At 39.1% G+C, this 19012-nt stretch overlaps 1 protein-coding gene across 1 annotated transcript; it reads right to left on the bottom strand.

Annotated features, from left to right (window-relative positions):
• Nucleotides 1-1401: 1401 nt before the first annotated feature.
• Nucleotides 1402-14821, bottom strand: ammecr1 (AMMECR nuclear protein 1). The gene is made up of 6 exons (XM_026328059.2): nt 13257-14821; nt 8367-8477; nt 7317-7431; nt 6747-6837; nt 6539-6635; nt 1402-5940 (listed from the first exon to the last, which is right to left on the bottom strand). The coding sequence occupies exons 1-6, from the start codon at nt 13727-13729 to the stop codon at nt 5826-5828; spliced, it is 1002 nt and encodes a 333-aa protein (XP_026183844.1). The 5' UTR covers nt 13730-14821; the 3' UTR covers nt 1402-5825.
• Between the last annotated feature and the right edge of the window lie 4191 nt (nt 14822-19012).

Raw genomic sequence — 19012 nt, 5'->3', positions numbered from 1 at the left:
AGCACTAAAAGTTAAAATAATCCAGCCTGAGTGCCTCATGGCAATCCATCTAATGGTTGTTTAGACGTTTAGACCAAAGTGGTGTAATGAACACTTTGAAATGTAATTCACACATTGCATTTTATAGCATGAATCATGGGGAGGTACTGCAGGTTTAACCACTTCCATCATCTCTGCCCTCAGCAGAAGCTTTGCACTATTGTACACATGTATAATATCATTATTTTTGACTGAATCACACTGGTCAAAATGACCTGTGATAATGACTTTTATACCAGACTAAACAATCTCACCAAGTCCATTTAGTAGTTTTTCCAAAGCTTTCAGTAATAGCACATGATCTTCAACAGCACTTGAGTTGTTACGAAAAGCAAAATAAAAAAGTGTTGCAGTCACATGAAGAACTCACATTTTTTTCAGGAACTAAGAATGCCCTTGTTTAATTAGGCCACAGATATGTGAAAGCATCATGTTGCTGCTTTATCTTGCAGAGAAAACTCAATGCTTTATCAGATACTGGAGCCAAAAAAAAAAAAATCCTCATTTAGCTCAAAGCCACAGCATGTGCCCTGCATGGTCTACTGCTTGTCCAAACAACGTGAAATTGTACAACACCTTATGTCATTTCACTTAATTGCAGAAAAGCACTGATACAGTAATGCACACTATCACTGGGGGCAATGAGGTGTGGGCATCTAATTTAAAGGGTCAGTTCATATTTTCTCAGTCATTTCTAGAGGTATCTTAATATATAAATGACCTGTTTGTATGGCTTCAGTATAACTTGTATACTTAATTATCCAGAGTGTGTGTTTAAAGAAAATAGAACGACACATATTCTCTTTTCAGTTGATTTTGATTTTTTATTGAATAAATGATTTAAAAGGTAATAACAATATTTAAAACTACATTATCTTCACAGCCATTGCATACATACTCAGATAACCCATCTATATATATTCAACCCTCCCCACACTTTTCTTTTGCAATTTTTTTTGCTGATTTCTTTTTTCTTTTGTTTTTTATATTTGTTTATTTTATTTTTTTTCTTGGAGTCATACTATCGTAATAAATGCCCATTTCAAGTCTCATCACACTAACAGCAATTCAATAGGAAAAGAGGAAGGGTCTAGCTCTACAGGGGATGGATTTGAAGTTCCCAGTTCATATTATTCCATCAACATTTTAAGTTACTAAAGCAGAGGAAAAAAAAAAATTCAAAAATTGAAAGGAAATGAAATAAAAGTTGGTATGAGGAGTTACACCAGGCAACCCTCCCAGCCCATCAGGCCACTGCAACAGAAAAAGGTCATTTTGTACAGTGACACGTCTTAGAAGTCAGTGTCTCAAAAATTCAGAACATAGAAAACCACTAAAATAATTTTGAAACTAGATCCAAAATATTCTTTTGAAAAGAATTTATTTTTGATGTACAAAAACAGTCATTTTCTTTTTTTATTTGCTTTTTTTAAAATATTTTTTTAATAAAAGTTTCAGACACAAGTTTATTGTGGTTCTTATTTCATTTGTCATTATCATTATTATTATTGATTCATTTATTCTTTTTTTTTTTTTAATTAATCTATCAGTGCGATTGTATACCAGTGCAGCTACTGGGTCCAGAGTAAAGAAAACAGGCTTTTTTCATTTTTAATGGCATAAAAAATAAGGAAAAATCCATCTTTTATACAAAGTATAACTGCTGGTCTTTAGGGAAAAAAACATTTATAAACCCATAAAGCTAGGAGGCACACCATGGGATTTTCAGTTTTGTAAATTATAGCAATAATAATAATAATAAAATAATAATACTAAACAAAACAAGTAACAATTTGCAACCATTTTAACCCATCCTTGAGGCCATGTACGGCTTCAGAGATAAACTCAATGAAAATTCATTGAAAATTTTAGTTGCTTAGTAAGTCAAGAGAGTTGAATAATTGCATTAAAAAAAAAAAAAAAAAAAAAGACGACACGACGACAAAAGTGTCAGTTGCAGGGTTGTTTTTTTGGAAGGACAGGAAGCCAGGCCTGAAGAGCAGCATTTGGGCATGGCCGCTGGCATCTTTGGTTCAGTCAAACATACGAAGGTAACATGAGCTTGAGCATTCCACGAAATATGAGAATGACCACTGAAGGAATGCTGAGGCTGAACTCTAACCCTGGTATGGAACCAAAACACAATCTGCTACAACAAACTACGAATGCTGTTCCATAATATCCCATGAGGTATCAATGCTTTAAACAGGTAATCAGTACAGACGAACTACACTACCGCCTTCCCACTCAATTCAACGTCAAATATGGACACACATTTGACTGGTAGTGTGCAGTTTCTATGTGTTCTACCTAAAACATAAACTCTGTGTCCCATCACAGTAGATACTTACTTTCGACACAGTTAACAGGAGGCTGTGAAAGCCTCAATAGAAACATTTCACTAGTCAACAACTTTGAAAAGAGGAGGTCAAACGATTCAGCAGCTAGAAGGAGAACAGCGGGTGTGCTCTGAAAAAGCAGCACCCAATCTTCAGAGGCAACAACTACTGCCACTATCTACAGAACACACATCACACCTTGACAAACTAGGCCATGAGGCTGGGCCACAGTGTAGGGAGAAATCGAGAGGGAGGAGGTTCATGTGTGACTTCTTGTCCTTTCAAAACCTGCAGGGGTGTTGACTTGCACTGGTAGGAAAAAAAAAAAACACCTGTTGAACAGATCTGCATATATCAAGAATAGTAAAGGTAAACATGTAGGATTTTCTCTAAATATATATCACTGTTAAATTGTTATAACGACAATAACAGTACATTCCATAGCCCCCAAGACATGTTGCTCCTGGGACTTTTCCTCCTTCATTATATGGATAAGAATATCTATGCGTTTTTCCCATAGGGAATTGATCCCAAAAATCACTCATGCTAGCAGAGAATCTTGGGGCTACTGTTTGTATTGATGGTAGTCATCCTTCAGTATTTAAACGTGCCGCCATGACACCTTTCACAGCAATGTACTAAAGAGAAAATCTTACATGTAGCATCTTTAAGTATGATATGATCAATGAGTCCGCATGACCAGTCACGAGCTGTGACCACCCCAATATGAGGTCCGATAGCACCATATTTGTCTTTTAAATCTCTTAATGGTTAATAAGAGTGTCTAAGCCATAGATCAAGCATATTATGGATAAAACCATAGGTCTCATACTCAGACATACATGCAACAAAATACATTGCATGTTAATACAAAGACATATGTAAAAGAGCATGGTCAATTTGGTTTTGCAGCAGAAAAATTCAGGTTGTGCTGTATAAAATGGACCAGGAAATGAGTACACGACTGTTCCCTATTGCAACATATGTAAGTGTAGTGTACTTTTCAGAAAAGCATTTTCTGCCTTCCCATGGTTTAAACATGATAACACCACCACAGTGCCCAACATTACTTTAAGAGAATGTGGTTATAAAGTCTATGTGGGGCTTACAAGAAAGGAAATGAGGACCAGCAGCTGGGTAAGATGTGAGGGAACAGGGCACCGCAGGCATACAAGACCCTGCTCATGACTAAGAATGTATTAGCAACAGCACTCAAGTGATGAAAATGTCATCTGAGCCCCTTCCCTACACAGTGTTGTGAAGATGCAGCTGGAAACAGAGCAGACCATGGGCCAGAGAAACACTCGGAGTATCATCTACTGGTCCATTGTTTATTAAATCATTCATTTAAGGCAACACAACTGAAATCTGGGTCATTTCGGGTTACTGTGGATGGAGTGCCAAAAGCCCTTGACATTTTGCATAAATTAAAATAACCTGTCAGTTAGTAAAGGCTGTTATGAAGGAAAGACGGTCAAGTAACAAGAACCTCTCAAAAATTCCAGTCAGCAAAAACCAAACCCAAACCCGGCAGATCGCATGAGGATCCTCAGCAGTTTAAACGTTCTGGAAAGTAAATCCAACTAAGCCAATGTGTGGATGAGACTCACAAGTAATATTTTGATGAGAAACGGCTTCTCAAGGCCTTACAAAACCCTGGCTTTTTATTTGTAGACCTCACTGTGAGCCGCCTGGCCCCATGCAGAGATTCTGCTCTAACTAGTTTAACTGTGTTTGCTCTAACCTACTGCCAAACAGCCTGACAAAACAGACCACAAACCAAAATATCTCCTGCGCCACAACAGGAGCTCACTGAAAAGCAGAGTACCAAAGGACAACGGTGGTAGTGCGGTTTCAACAACTAAATCAACCGATGCATTACTCCAACTGTTTTAGAGTATCCAGATCACTATGACACATGCTTCTGAATAACGCAAACGCGTCAGTTTCTTAGTGCGCCAAGTGGTGTGTCTTCATTCACAATGACAATTTTAATACATCATACTTTGTGACACGAGTGACAATGGTTAGCATTAATCCGAAAAAGGCAAGACAATTTTCCACAACACAAGCAATATACAAAACATCCCACAGAATGACTGAACCAGCCGGTTCAATAAGTATTAAGTGAGGCAGCCTTGCTTGAGGCTGGCTAGTTGAAGTTTGCATTCAGAGGTTGAAGACCCACTGTACTGTAGTTGTGGTTACCAGTTAGGTTTTACTGAATGCAAACCCTTCAAGCCAAACAACAGATTACTCTTCCAAAGTGTGGAATAAAAAGAGAATATGGCTTTAAATAGTTATAGCATGTCCCTGTCAAGTGACTCCCTGCCAGTAAACCAACAGACACCGTAACTCTAAATGAAAGCACTGGTCATGTGCAGACCTTTTCCTAGGGACCTGTAGTTATGCTTGCTCCCCCCATTTCCAAAGCAAGAGAAGCAGACCCACTTGTAGCCCGTTTTACATAGAAAAGTCACGAATCGCCTGCGTGGAAATGATCCTCCTCAGACAAAATGGCTTCCTCCGCAATTATCATAAATTTTAAAAAGGTTAAACAAAAAAGAAAGAGCATGGCTGCACGCTCTAGCCAATCAAACACAGTTCAATTTTTACAAGTTCCAACATAAAACACAACAAATACACTAAGGGGAGTTTTCCAAAATCTTTAAGTAAAATCCAATTTCCGATTTACTCTGGCAGATCAGTGTCTATATCCACACAAAGAAACACACACATGATTGTGAGCTCAGACAATAAACACTACCAGCAAAGTCTGGTCAATGGGCACCACAATCCTACTATCTATACTTTGGAGTACACAGATCCCAATAAATAGTTCCAACACTTACACTACACTACAAGAGTTTACAAAGCTCAGACAACCTCAACTGTCACTCTTTTTTTTTTTGAGAGGAATCAGAATAGAGACGACACAGCCTTTGGGAACTGCAGTTGCCTTGCTACATGGTATATATATGTCTGGAGATTAAAATAAAGAAGGAAAAATAAGAATTTTCTCAGTAAATGTAAAATTGTAGCAAAGCCTAAACAATATAAGCCCAAGACTAATCCACTGTAAGAGACTTCCTTCCATCCACAGAATCAAACACCTGATTAGTTTTGCTGAAAAGATGCAAGATTAATAAAATCTACTATTTGTTCATTTTCAAAAAATATGATTGAAGGGGGTTATAGATATATGTATACATATGCTGCAAAAACTTAACCACAGGCAAAGAAAAGGAAACATGGATTTCTTGCCATAATCAAATGATGCTTCGTTGCCACCCGTTGCCATGTCAACGTCTGGAAGACGGCCAGCATGGCAACGGAAACTATCATCATAAAATGGTACAGTAGTAGAAATAGCTAGACCAGGAGGGGGCAGGCTCTCCTGGGAAAAGGTCCGCGGAGAGGTCCAATGATTGGTCATGCGGCTCGCTGTCAGGAATAATGGTTGTAGGGTGGTAGAGGGTGCCCAATGCCATTCTGGTAGTGATGATGCTGGCGGTGGGCGATGTACTCTGCATAACCCATTGTCATCTTCTCGCTACGGTACCTAGGAATGAGAAGACATTTGTTGCGAGGGGAGTTATGACTAGTCTGAACCGAGTATAAATTGTGACACTTCATAATCAATTTACAACAAAAGAGTCGATATTCAGTCAGAACAGCTTTGCACTATTATTTCAGTTTTTTAAGGATTAAATGCAATATAGTAGAAACAGAAATAACTTTTTTTTTTTTTTTTTTAAATCGCACACGTTCTTCTTCATTGTCAAAACCTGGCAGCTACATTATACACAGTGCAACCTTGATGTAGCCTTGAGCTGTTGTTTTACTTAAGCACAGATGAGGAACAAGCTATACAGGTCTAGTACGCTCACTTCTTTCTGAAGCCATCACCTAGATGTTTTTTTTCCAAACTTGTAGTCTAAAGCCACAAGCATGAATTTCTGATTTTCTGCAGCTCCCTCTAGAGCTGCAAAAAGGCATTATGCAAGCCTTTTCATATATGCAGTAGTGCTCTTCACTTTTCTGTGTTTTGTCTTGTGTCCACACTGATTTAAATGAAATTGTGTGGCAAACAAAGGTTACAGCAGGGATATGTCTCTATATAAGCAGATTTAACTCTAATACAATGAGTGTAATCTTACCTGGTTAACTTAATGGTCTTCCTGAAGTCATTTGTGATGGGAGCTTTGTAACCTCCCTTTCGTAGTAAGGAATCTATGGTTTGAATGTGGTCCCAACCTTGATAAAAAGTAGTTAAATCTCTTTACACAAATCTATATATACACACAGACACACTAAATCTTTAACAGCAGCTGAGGCTGAACTGTTAGGACCAGAAAAAGATCTCACCTTGCTCCTTTGCAACCTCTGGTAGGTAGGTGGCGGTGCGCTTTGATCCTTTTTCATTGAAAAATTCTATCCTAATACCGTGAACACCCACCTGGAATTCAAGACAGGCACTATAAACAAAGACTTTGTCTAACCCCATAAATATCTCCATCCAACAAAGTCAAAGCCATAAAAAGATAAAGCTGTTCAGCTGTACTTTCAGGCAATATATAGAACTTCTACATTTTACAAGCAAATGCCAGGTTTCTACATTTAAATTCCATTAAATTACTGCTAATTACTGCTAATATTGCATTAACATTAGTCATGCTATGAGACTTTTTTTGTCAATAATATACAATATTCTCGATCATTCCCTTGTTGCTGCTCTTTTGAGAATTATGGTTACATACATCCAGAAAACACTGACTTTTAAGGAAATGGAGAAGAGCTGATTGTATCATCTGCAGTGAGACGTCTAAATGTGCCTTTGAGCTCTAAAACACCATAACTGACAAAACAAAAAAATATTACCCTTTGTCTGGGTGAAACTCCATCTCAGGCATGGTTTTAGCAAACCACGTCTCTTACCTCCCAGTCAAGATAATCACCGACGTCTTCAAAGTTGGTGAGAAGAGACACTGAGCAGAAGAGGCGAGGCAGCTCATCCCTTGTCATAGGGGGGAAGCGGCTGTCTTTAAGGGCACTGCAGACATACAGGGCCCAAAGAAATTATCATTACAAGGACCAGTTGGTTTTTATGTGTATGATTTAAAAGTGTAACGCTAAGATCTTTTTAGTTGGGGGAGATTTGTAATTTTGGGCAGATTTCCTCACTAGTGTGAAGAACGATTAGAGAAGACAAGCTACAGCTGCTTCAGGACCAGTTTACGTACTCAGCCAACCTACTGTATCTGCCCAGTCATATCCTCTTTCTATTGCTGGAGGAGTCAATAGCTACATGATATTTCAATGCCAATAACATAAATATTGAATCTAGAGTATTAACAGCAACCACTGTCCACCAAAGCCAGGTAGTGTTCAACCCACGTTAAACCCACTGGCCAAATGACAAATGCTGGTCTGGACAGAGTATGAGTGCCCATTGTTACCCTACTCTTTAAATTTAAACTTACTTAGAATAATGTACATTGTATTTATTTCAGTGGTCAAGTCATTTTCATTTCATTAACAATTTTAGCACCTTCCTATCATGTGTACAGACTTCATAACCAGTATCCATTTGCCCGTATACTTTAACACTGAACATTTGTTGTCTTTTCTTTTTTCTACAGCAGATATTAATGAAAACCCTTTATGGAAAAGTTTACTTAAGGGGATCTATTTTAATATTTTTCAACCCCCAGGACCTGTGATCAAAGCACAACACAATGCAGACAATAACAGAAAGCAGCAACAATGAAACAGAAAAAAATGAGACTGAAGTTAATTGCAGTCATGAACAGGCCAACTATGAGTACTGAGGGCTGCTTACTCTTGCTGCTCAGTCACTGGTTACCAGTGTTTCCATTATTGATTCCAAGTTGATCATTGTTTATTTTATTAGTGTCACGACTTCATAACAATGATGCTCAATTGTGAGCTCTGACACACAAAACTATTCTACTTATAGTTGCTCACCTGGTAAGGGTGTACTCCCTGAGTCCTGAGTGCAGATTCATGGCAGAAAATGTACCTATACAACCCCGCAACCGCTTGTCTCTGCCTATTTTCCATGTGACAAACAGCGGGCTAAAAAACAAGAGCAAAACACCATGTTAAAATAGCTGAATTTTAATAACTTGCACAGCAGACGTACATCTATTCACCTTAGGTAAAACTGACTGTCTTTTACACCAGAATTGATCAGTTTTCATTCAAGACTGCAGAGTGCTATGTGACCAGTGCTATGACCTCTGGTCATTTGTCCACTTAAGTAACCAGTACTTTTTTGAAACACATATAGTTATGGGGTTTATTCACCTTTTTAAATGGTGAAACTGATTCTGATAAAGAACATTAGTGCAAAAATCAGCCCAGAAAAAGTATTTCTCCTGACTTTGATTTATAAACCAAATGAATAACCCAGTGAAATGGTGCTTAACAGGACCCAGATCAGTGTAAGTGATGTTTGAGCACTTTGGAGGACACTACTCAGATCTGTAACATTGCTGTGGATCGGAACCAAAAGTGTAAACACACAATGGCCATATAGTGTTGTGTTAATATGGTCCAACAACCTGTTTTCTTTTTTCCACTCCAATACATGTCTGATGGACAAATACCATTCAATTTTAATCAACTTAGCTCTCTACATTGACTACATAATCACTTCCTTCACACTTTACTACAACCAAAATCATTTTTTTGTGATTCATATTTCCACACAGCAGTACAGTGGCTAAACAGACCTACTATGAAACAGAACTGCTGATGTTCAGCAAGAGATGACACATTAAGTCTGAAATCTGATTTATCACATACCCCTGCGGGACGACAGGCTATTTTTTTTTTTTTATATCAGCAATAGTACAATTTAAAGACAAGCATTTACATTGAAATTCATCACAGCACTTTTATACTTTCACATCATTAGTTGTGCAAAAACACCCACCCATTCTATTCTACAGAAACAAATGTATGCATTGAAACAAAAGCAAGAATGACAGGAACACAGACACTTCTTTATGTAATCTTTTTTTGTTGATCTACAGTACCAGTAAAGGAAATCTTGGCAAACATTTTTTCCTCCACTGATGAAAATTAAATATATGTAAACTGCACAATATAAAAAGAAGTGAGAAAAACAAAAAAGTAAAGAACATTTAATTACCAGGACCAATACAAACAAATGTAAATTATAAAGGAACAAAACACAACAGCTAGAGCAAATAGGTGCCAACAGCTTAGGGTAATACAACTTAAAAGTTCAAACTCTACTCAACGCAGGATATTTTGATGACTTTTACTCAGAAGCTTGTTAGAAAATCATTGATGGTAATGGTCCAGTGTCTTCATTTTACCTTTCCTGGACCTTTTTCTCCTTCTAAGTCAGTAAAGAGGCTGGTTTCCTTGTTGTCATCAAACAAGGGCCAAAGGCTGATGTACAAAAGACTGAGTTCACCAATCTGGTAGCACAATGGATAAGTAACATTACATTTAACAAGCCAACACGTTATGTATGTAGTTAATACTATCAAACGCTAATATTATGCTTCAGTTAAGCTTTACAATAGCAAAATTAAAGTAGCTTGCAATGTCTAATATTACATGGATTTCAGTTAGTAATACCCCACCCATTAACTACTGTGGAATTGTCAAGTTATACAACCATTCAAGTTGACTAAAACGTTAGCTAGCTAAATTTACTGACTGGTTATGCTAACATACCTGCACCAATGCTGGTGTGCTAACGTTGTCCACTTGTCTTCTTGCATTTAAAATGAAGCAAAAACATTTTTCAATTGATGCTGTACATGTTTAATTCTATTTGATGTGTTCACATTCTTTGAATTTTGTATAAAGACACACAGCATCTAAGCCTCCATTTTGAACAAAACTCTTTTTTTTTTTTTTTTAAATTTAATGCCTAAAACATATAAGCTAGTCAGCCCATCACTAATCTAGACCACTAAAACACACCGAGTCTCAATGTGATTGACAACTGAAACAAAGTATGTCGGTGACCTCACAAAATAAAGGAAATATTTTTAACAGGCAAATTGATGGTTACAGCGTGAGGTCCTGCATTGTTTGCTGGCTAACTTTGCGAAGCACTGTGTCTGTATCAAATGTTGCAGTTGTTTCCATAATTCAATCTGACAATGCCCCCAAGTGAAGGACGTGTTGAGGACACCACAGACCCTAAGTATGACTTTCTCAAACCAATGGGACTCTTCACATTGGTGGGCATTAGACTGCTGTTTAGGTTTAGACCTTGGTTTCATGCAGTGCAAGCCCAGTGCTCACCCTTCAAAACTGACAGAGGCTCAGTTCAAATGGGATTTATCTGTCTAAGAAATTTTGGAAGTTTAAAGACCAGTAACACTGTTCCTGATTTGACTTTAGAATTTGAATAACAGTTTCCCTACATTAACATGCAATTTTTGCTAGTGAGTAATTTACAATGTTCTAAAAATGCAAAACATTACTTGTATATCAAATCTGTATTACTCAAAAACTAGAAAACCAAACTGTTATTAAACTACATGCAAAATATGAGCCAATCATTATATGGGTGACAGAAATATCTTTGCCCAGGTAAGACAGGATCTGGTCTAACATGCCTGTCCAAGCCCTGATAAGGCATTTTGAGTCCTGACACACAGGAGGAAATTATTCTGTTTATACAGGTAATGTCAGTTGGTGTTTATGTAAGTTTAGTACTTAGTGTGGACACTTGGACTGGGCTACAGAGCAAGGGTCTTATAAGACAATTGTAAATTCACACACCTACTGAGACACACTCATGTTTCCCTGCAATGGTTCAAATTAAGGAGACGGCCTGATTATTTTTTGTGTTATTAATGGCAAAACTAATCCGGTTTGCCAGGCTAGTCTGACATAACACTGGTAGAATACATTTAGACAGGACTGAGAAAATCTTCTTATAAATGTCACAGTGTGCATGTGTAGTCAGTTGTATATGGCATCAGGAATGTTTGAATCAATGAATGAAAAAAAAAAAAAAAACCAGACACACACTCACTCCTTAAAGAAAATACTACACTGAATGTTTTTTAGTGATGGATTTCTACTTCTCCATTATCTGACACATACATTTGGTTCTAAAAAGCTAAAACCAAAGATGCAATGAGCTGTATCTACTTTGTCTGGGGACCTGTCAATCTATTATTCAGTGTTCACCACACCACTGTGAATTTTTATGGGTTCTCATATGAGAATGCGCAAAATGTTTTGCTTGAAGTTTGGTGAGGTAGTTTTGAGATAGAGAGAGAGAGAGAGATGCTGGTGTGAGATTCTGAAGATAAACTATGAAAGTCCCAGTATGTTGGGTTATCTTTCAAAGGTCAACATACCAAAAATGGCATTTCAACAGAATCAACGCTCCTTTAGTATATATTCAAATCTAAAAAGGAAAGAAAACTTTAATGTAAATGTGGTGTTTGAGAAGAGATTGAGAATTTATTTATTGTATGTATAAGAGCTTACATAAATACTTGGGCCTTGCAGTGGCTTTGAGATGATTTTAAAATGAACAGAGCACTGTATTTAAGTGTGTGTATGGTAAAGTACAAAACTGCCTTTGACTTTAATTTTACACTTTCGTTTTTCACGGCAGTGGAGAGACGCACTTAAAAACAGATCAAATCCTTTAACTATTTAAACAGGTTTAAAGGTGGTAGTGTTTGATAAGTCACTCCATAATGTCTTCGCCCATCTCAGGTCAATACACTGGGTAGTTTGCTATGGCTTCAATGGTAAACAATCCCTTTAACTTCAGCATATAAGTAAAACGTCCGCAAAGCCTCATGCCATCACATTACAAGGCTGATTAAAAAAGAAAGTTGGGTTCCGACGGAAATAAATACATATATTCACCATCGGTCTGACCTTAACACATATCAACTTCGACGGAGGCTTCAAATGGACTGTGTCTGTCGTAATGCGTTAACACGGTCATTGTTTTAGTGGAGGTTGACCAGGATGAATGCTCAGGACAGCTAGCTACTTAGCAAGAACCGCATTTTCTTTGTTGGCTGATGCTGTTACTCAGTTGAGTTTTTATCTTTATCTGACCGTACACTCGCCTTTACCACACAAATCCTGTCGTGAAACGAGCGACTCAGGGCGTCATATCAGCAGCGTTTAATACATCTACCATCAAAATAATTAACACAAGCTCATTAGTGCTGTTGCTCGGCTAATGTAGCCCATAGCTAACTAAGCGGCAACCCAGAGCCCATTGAAATAAACGAAAGGATTAAGAACACTAGTCGTGTTCATTTCTGATAGATTTGTGTTTAGACCTTTAAATTGTATATCCTAGCCCACAAAACTGCTATCGTTGAGCCGACAAAATACACAGTGCAGTATGTTGCTCGTACTATCTTTAAGTGGTGGCTAGTGGTTAGCTAGTATTAGCTGGAAGCTAGCAGACTTAGCTAACGTTAGCCCCCGCTAGTCGAGTCGGCTAAACAGCATTTGTAGTGTTTTTAGACAAGAACTAACGGGAAACCTAAAGTTAATACGGCACATCATTGAGTGATGGACAGCTTTACAGCACAACATCAAATCAAGTCACTCTTGTGTTAATTTTAGGCTAGTGTAGCTGCAGGCCAGTGCAGTCTCTTCGACAAGGCCCCACTTCCAACTTGGCCAAATTAATCACTGACCGAGAGCTTTTCGCGTTAAATTGATTAAAAGTAAAACGCTGCTTCGCAGTGACAGTTTGTGCCCCGTAAACTGGAGCACAGCACTGAGGCAAACCCGCCAGGTGTGCCGCAGCAGACACTAGCTGAGAGGACACCCCTGAGCTTTGACATGCAGCAAACAACAAAAGATACTCACTAGGGATCATTTGTAAACCTGGGTGTTCTCGGAGGTTGGTATCCGTACAGATGGCAATAAAGCACGTCAAAACAGAAGCAGCACATCTCCGCTGAGACAACCATTTTTCTGCCTCCACTTCCCGAACCAGGTCCCGGGCTGAGATTCGGGGAGAGGCCGGATGAGGTGTACCCGGCCGGGGCTGGGGACAGAGCGTTCGTGCCGCTGCTACCGCTGCTGCTGCCGCCGCTAACGTTACCCCCGGGTCCCCCCAGGCCGTTGGCTCTGCTCACGTTCGCCGCTGCTGCAACGGTGGCGGAGGAGCCGAGTCCCAACTCCGAGCCACAATGTCCGGTTCCTGCCACCCCGCTTCCCGCCCCCACCCCGCCGGGACCCCCCGACCCGGGCGATCCCGACAGTTTCTGCTTCTTCACCCCGCAGCACCCGGCCGCCATCTTGGAACAATCTGCACCGACACACCGCTTCCGACCCATAACCGTCACCGCGGGAAGGGTGGGGGGGGACGCCGACCAGACGTAGAAATCCCACTGCGTTGGTACGTATGACGGACAATACTCCACTTTCACTCTTCTTTTTTTGTCGGACGACGAAATACCCGATGTGGTGAGAAGACTGCAATGTCACCCTAGCGTTGCCTTTAAAAATGCGTGACTTCACTACGCAAAATCCATAGCTGGATAAGCGTTTTTTCCTGGAGTAGTCAGCCAGTCCAGCTCTGGACTACGGTGTTCCAGTGGATCACCAATAACGTCAAGTCCCGGCCAAATATTCACCCCCTGCTCACTAACACGACACCATCCGAGGCGATGAATCAGTCCCCCTTAGGCATACAAGTTCAGGGAGTACACAGTCCGAACAGGCCGCAGATGACAGTAGCCAGGCGGTCCAGATGTGAAGCCGACAGCCAGTGCGCTGTAGCCCCGCAGCACACCTCTCCAAGTGGAAGCCGGGAGCTTGAGTACGCAGGACCCATAAGCTTCAGCACAAATTGCGCACAATGTCCTGGACAGCGTAGATTCTCATTGCACCAGCTTGTTTGCCGCTGCCTCACGAACTTCTAATTACACAACAGGCCCAGTATGTAGGAATTCCAGACAGTGGGATAACGCAGAGGAAAATGGCATCTGACAATGCAGGGTTGGCATGGCACAATGAAAACGCGTCAGCGTCAAGCAAGTCATTTCAGCAACGTTAGCCTACAGTTTGCACCTGCATGATGACTGTTCTTGGACCTGGTCAAAATATCTCAATAACACCTCCACATCAAACGTAGAGCTGAAAGTTTTCAGTATATGTTTGTTTGGAGGTTGTCATCGGCTTTTGATGATACATACAAAAGACTGTTCTGGTCGGCGAGCCGTGAGAAATCCTCCGGGTTTGCCGACCCTCGCTCCGCACCCGTCTCTCAGCTGCTACCATTCAGTGCTGTTCGGGTAAAAGCCCTGTGATCAGTCTGTGGGCACAGGCATCGGTGTCGTCGGCACGCCGGAACCGGATTCAGAAAAATATGTTGCGCCCATTTGCTACACATTATGCGTAGCTTCTGGGGTATCAGATTTGCAGCTCACAAGAAACGAACGGTGCTGTGGAAGCATGCGCGCCCATGACGTTCATACGCGTGTGTGCGTACGTTCATGAAAAAGTATCGGTATCCCTAAGTTATAAAAGGCACAGGAACAGAGTGGCCTTTCCCTGGGCCTATTTTGATTTTCCACACAGATCTAAAGGACAGATTTAAGGGGCACTTTTGCCAGTGTGTGGTCATATATACTTGACATCAGACAGACAAGTGACATTTATATATCATCTGTTTTCAGGGATATTGGTACATCTCAGGAGACCCTGAAACACTAAATATAATCCTGTCACAAATGTCCCTTGTCTAATTCTGGCTGTCATTCTCCCTCTCCATCCCATACCCCTGCCACACTTAGTCACAGATGTATCGGGAAAGAGCAGTGGGCATTGTCTAAATGTCAGTGATTAATACAAATCCTAGGATCAGCTGATGATGACCGTGTCCTGACTCATAAATCTGGACTGAGTGAGTGAGACAGGAGAATTTTATCACTGGCTGCCAAATGAAATATCTAGACATTAAAATATATATATAGATTTATATATATATATTTAATTGTGTGCTTTAATAAGTGAAATCAGCTACACAGTAAAGTACCAATTAAAGGTCTGGGCATACTTTTTTTTGTTTCCAAATGTTTTCTAACTTTGAGAATAATTCTGAACAAAGCATAAGTGTTGTTCTTTTGGTGACAGCTTTTCACGCTATCAGCAATATCTTAACCAGCTTCTTAATGCATTTGAAAACATCATTTGTGTTGTGCCGAGGTGGTGTTGGTAATACACCAATTTGACTGCTGGTTCTGTAGTAATTCATATTATTGCAACAACCATTCATCCAAATAAAGAGGAATGATAGTCCACTAATTTCATCAAGGTCACTGAAGCTCTCCCTAGAAAAGGAGGACTAGCTGTTAACGCTGCTGCAGCAAATTACGTACGTTACCAGCCTCAGAAATTGCCAATTAGAACAGAACTGCTTAGGCCAAGAAGCCAAGAAACATAAGGGACAGACATTAAATCAATGAAAATACAAGTATTTACATGTGATAAATGTGAATACAATACAATATCATAACAACTAAGAACAATTAAAATATATATATGCCAAAAAACAAAAATGATTCATTTTATTTAAAAAGCAAGATGTGTTATAGAACCAGCACAGGGCAGAATGACCAGTTTTCTCCTGTTATACAGATTAAAGGCACCAATGAGTTAAACAGTTTTGTGTAATTTTGTGTGTGTGTGTGTGTGTGTGTATGAAAAAATGAGATCGAAGCAACGAGCTCAACAGTCATCTATGCAGGTTGTTTTGAAATTGTAATAAAATACAATAAAAACGGTCATAAAATATGCTGACACAGACTAAAATATTGACTGTAAAATGCTTCATTAATGTATTTTATCACAACAAAAACTATAAAGACTTGTATTTCGTAGTATAACTGTATAATGTGGAAACTCTCACTCGTTATAGTACAGAACGATGTGATGTGATGTCTTTATTGTCGCACTCAACGCCGTAAAGTCATGAAGTCTATAGAATAATTAACTCTGATGTGGAAATTGAGCATAGCAGGTTAATTTATCTTACTAATTTTTAAATGATGATAGCAAAAATACTCAAATTCACTTTTTGCCGAGAAATTTAATGAGGCTCAGCAGATGTAATTATTTTGTTATGCTACCTTACTTAGAATAAATGATTTTGATCATATATTAAAATTTCCACAGTTAATGGGAAATTGGTGTTGTCAGTATACATTTAGCTCAGTAGAGGATGAAGCTCAAATGTAGGCCCTATACATGGCTTAGTGTAACTGAGCAGAGTGTATCCTCTTCAAAACCCCTTTCATGTTACCATTGGATTTTGGGCATGGGTGATGTCATTGCAATGCAATCCACCCCATCCAGATTATCTTTTGAAACTTCAACAGTGCGGGGGAAGCAGGCTGAGTTACCCCTTATTCCAACTAGAGTGTGAGAGGGCACTGCTGTTCAAGGTCAAGATGGCTAGGTGGCTGAGCTGATAGCATATTTGTTCATATGATAATCTTCCTATTCAGGAAACATCCTGACATTCACGATGTCTAATCGCACCATGGAGAGAATAGTTTATTCCATTCATTCACTGTCTGTTCTATTCTTGGGAACAGGGACAATCTAGCACATTATTATTATGGTGGAATTTCCCACAGCAGCAGGACTCACTCACCTCTGAGATAAATTGTGCAAAGCTGACTGAAGATAGACAGTTAGCAATACCAATGAACAGTAAGTTCAGTGAAGTGCAAACATTGTATTTTTGCACTGCATGTAAGGCTAACCACATAATGTTTAATATGCCAAAAGTTGAGTGGATATTCCTATGGAAGACAGTTGTTCACATTCACCCTTTTGAACCTATAATACTGACCTATCATGTTTAGATAGATAGATAGATAGATAGATAGATAGATAGATAGATAGATAGATAGATAGATAGATAGATAGATAGATAGATAAATGAGCCATCCACTGCACCCACTTCTCTGTGGATTCTGTGGTCAGTGTTTTCCAGGATGGCCTTTACCTTTTTCTGTATGCATCTCTCTACCGCACATAAATAAATCTTCTGCATTTTGATAAAAGCCCTATATCCTCATTGTATTTGCTTGAGCTAAGCTGCCGTGCTGTATGCTGCTTGACAGGCAGTTTCATCTGAATGCCACGGCCTGCTTAGTAGCCAAGCCACTGCACTAATGCTGTCTCTCTATGGGGCCACATGACAGAGTAATCTAGAGAGGAAGGCTCATCCATTTCTTGGCACGTTCCATCTAATTCATATTGGTAACAGTCATTAGTTATAGCAAAAATTAGCACCCTCTGACCTAGTGCTAAAGTATTCTGGATTCCCATCCTCAATGTACTGTACTTGCTTAGGTCAAGCTACAGCAGCTGAACAGGCTTGTCAGGCAATTTCATCTGAGTGCCAGGTCTTCTCAGATGTTGCCCCGCCCCCCTCTTTTTTTTTAACAGACCAAGTGGCTATATATTTATATTCTGGATATTAGTAGTGCTTCCTTTGTATATTTATTTAAAGATTTTTGAACCTCTGATCATTTGTCCCTTATCTCCAGGTTCTTGATGTTCCATTTCCTTCCCACACTTTCCGCCCTGTTCTTCAGTCTTTCTCAATGACCATTGAACATCCCACGAATTATCAGTATGTGTTCCGCAGTTTCCCTACAGTTACACATTCTGCATTAATCTGAAGCTGCCTTTTTAATGATGAATAATGTAGTGTTGAGGCGTGTGTTTTCTAATCTCAACCCAGAGAAAATGACAGCTTTATCACTACATTTTCGTCTATTGCTTATATTCACTTTCACTTGCACTCACTTTTGTGTTTTGTGGTAATCTGTGCATGTCCATGCCTTCTTTCCTGTCATAATGCTATTATTTTTTGGATGAATAATTGAGTCTGTTTGTGATCTTCCAAAAACATTTTCATTCAAGATACCATTAGTTTGTGCTTAGAACTATTTTATTATTATTAACTTATTTATTATTAATCATAATATTAGTAATGGACGGATTAAATTACTCTGAGCCTACTCTGACTTGAAATGTTGTATTTGATAAAAGATTGCATATCCCAGTTATATAATCTTTCACCTTTGCCTGAGTTATTCAATTTAGTCAAACAACTTTCTCACCACATAGTCATAGGGATTCTCAGTATCAAAGGATACTTTTATAAAGCATCTTCTGTGAATCATCCTTCAATGTTGTCAGTCTGGTACTCACTGAACAATGCTCTTTTTTCTAAAAAATATGAGACTCTGTAAACAATTACCTTTTACTTCCATTTACAAAGATGGAAGGTTATTTTATGTGTTTCTGTCTTAACAAAAGATAAATCCTAATTTTCCGTATGACTGGGTTTTTGTTCAATATCAATGAGTCCATGATTACCCCTCAGGTTTCCTGCTTCCTGAATATCAAAACAATCACAATCATTTATTGGCACTCTCTCATTTTGGCACAAACTCTCTCCATCCACTGGAGTTTCACTCTTATCGCATTTATGGTTTCAGCTTCTTAGTATGGCTGTTGTAGGTAATTTAACATGATATCGAACACACTAAATCCCTATAGTAAGTATGTGCACTGAAATCAGCTGTGAGGTCACC

Source organism: Mastacembelus armatus, chromosome 14 (assembly GCF_900324485.2).
Source record: "Mastacembelus armatus chromosome 14, fMasArm1.2, whole genome shotgun sequence".
Classification (NCBI taxonomy): Eukaryota; Metazoa; Chordata; class Actinopteri; order Synbranchiformes; family Mastacembelidae; genus Mastacembelus; species Mastacembelus armatus.
This window is presented reverse-complemented; position numbering and strand designations above follow the sequence as displayed.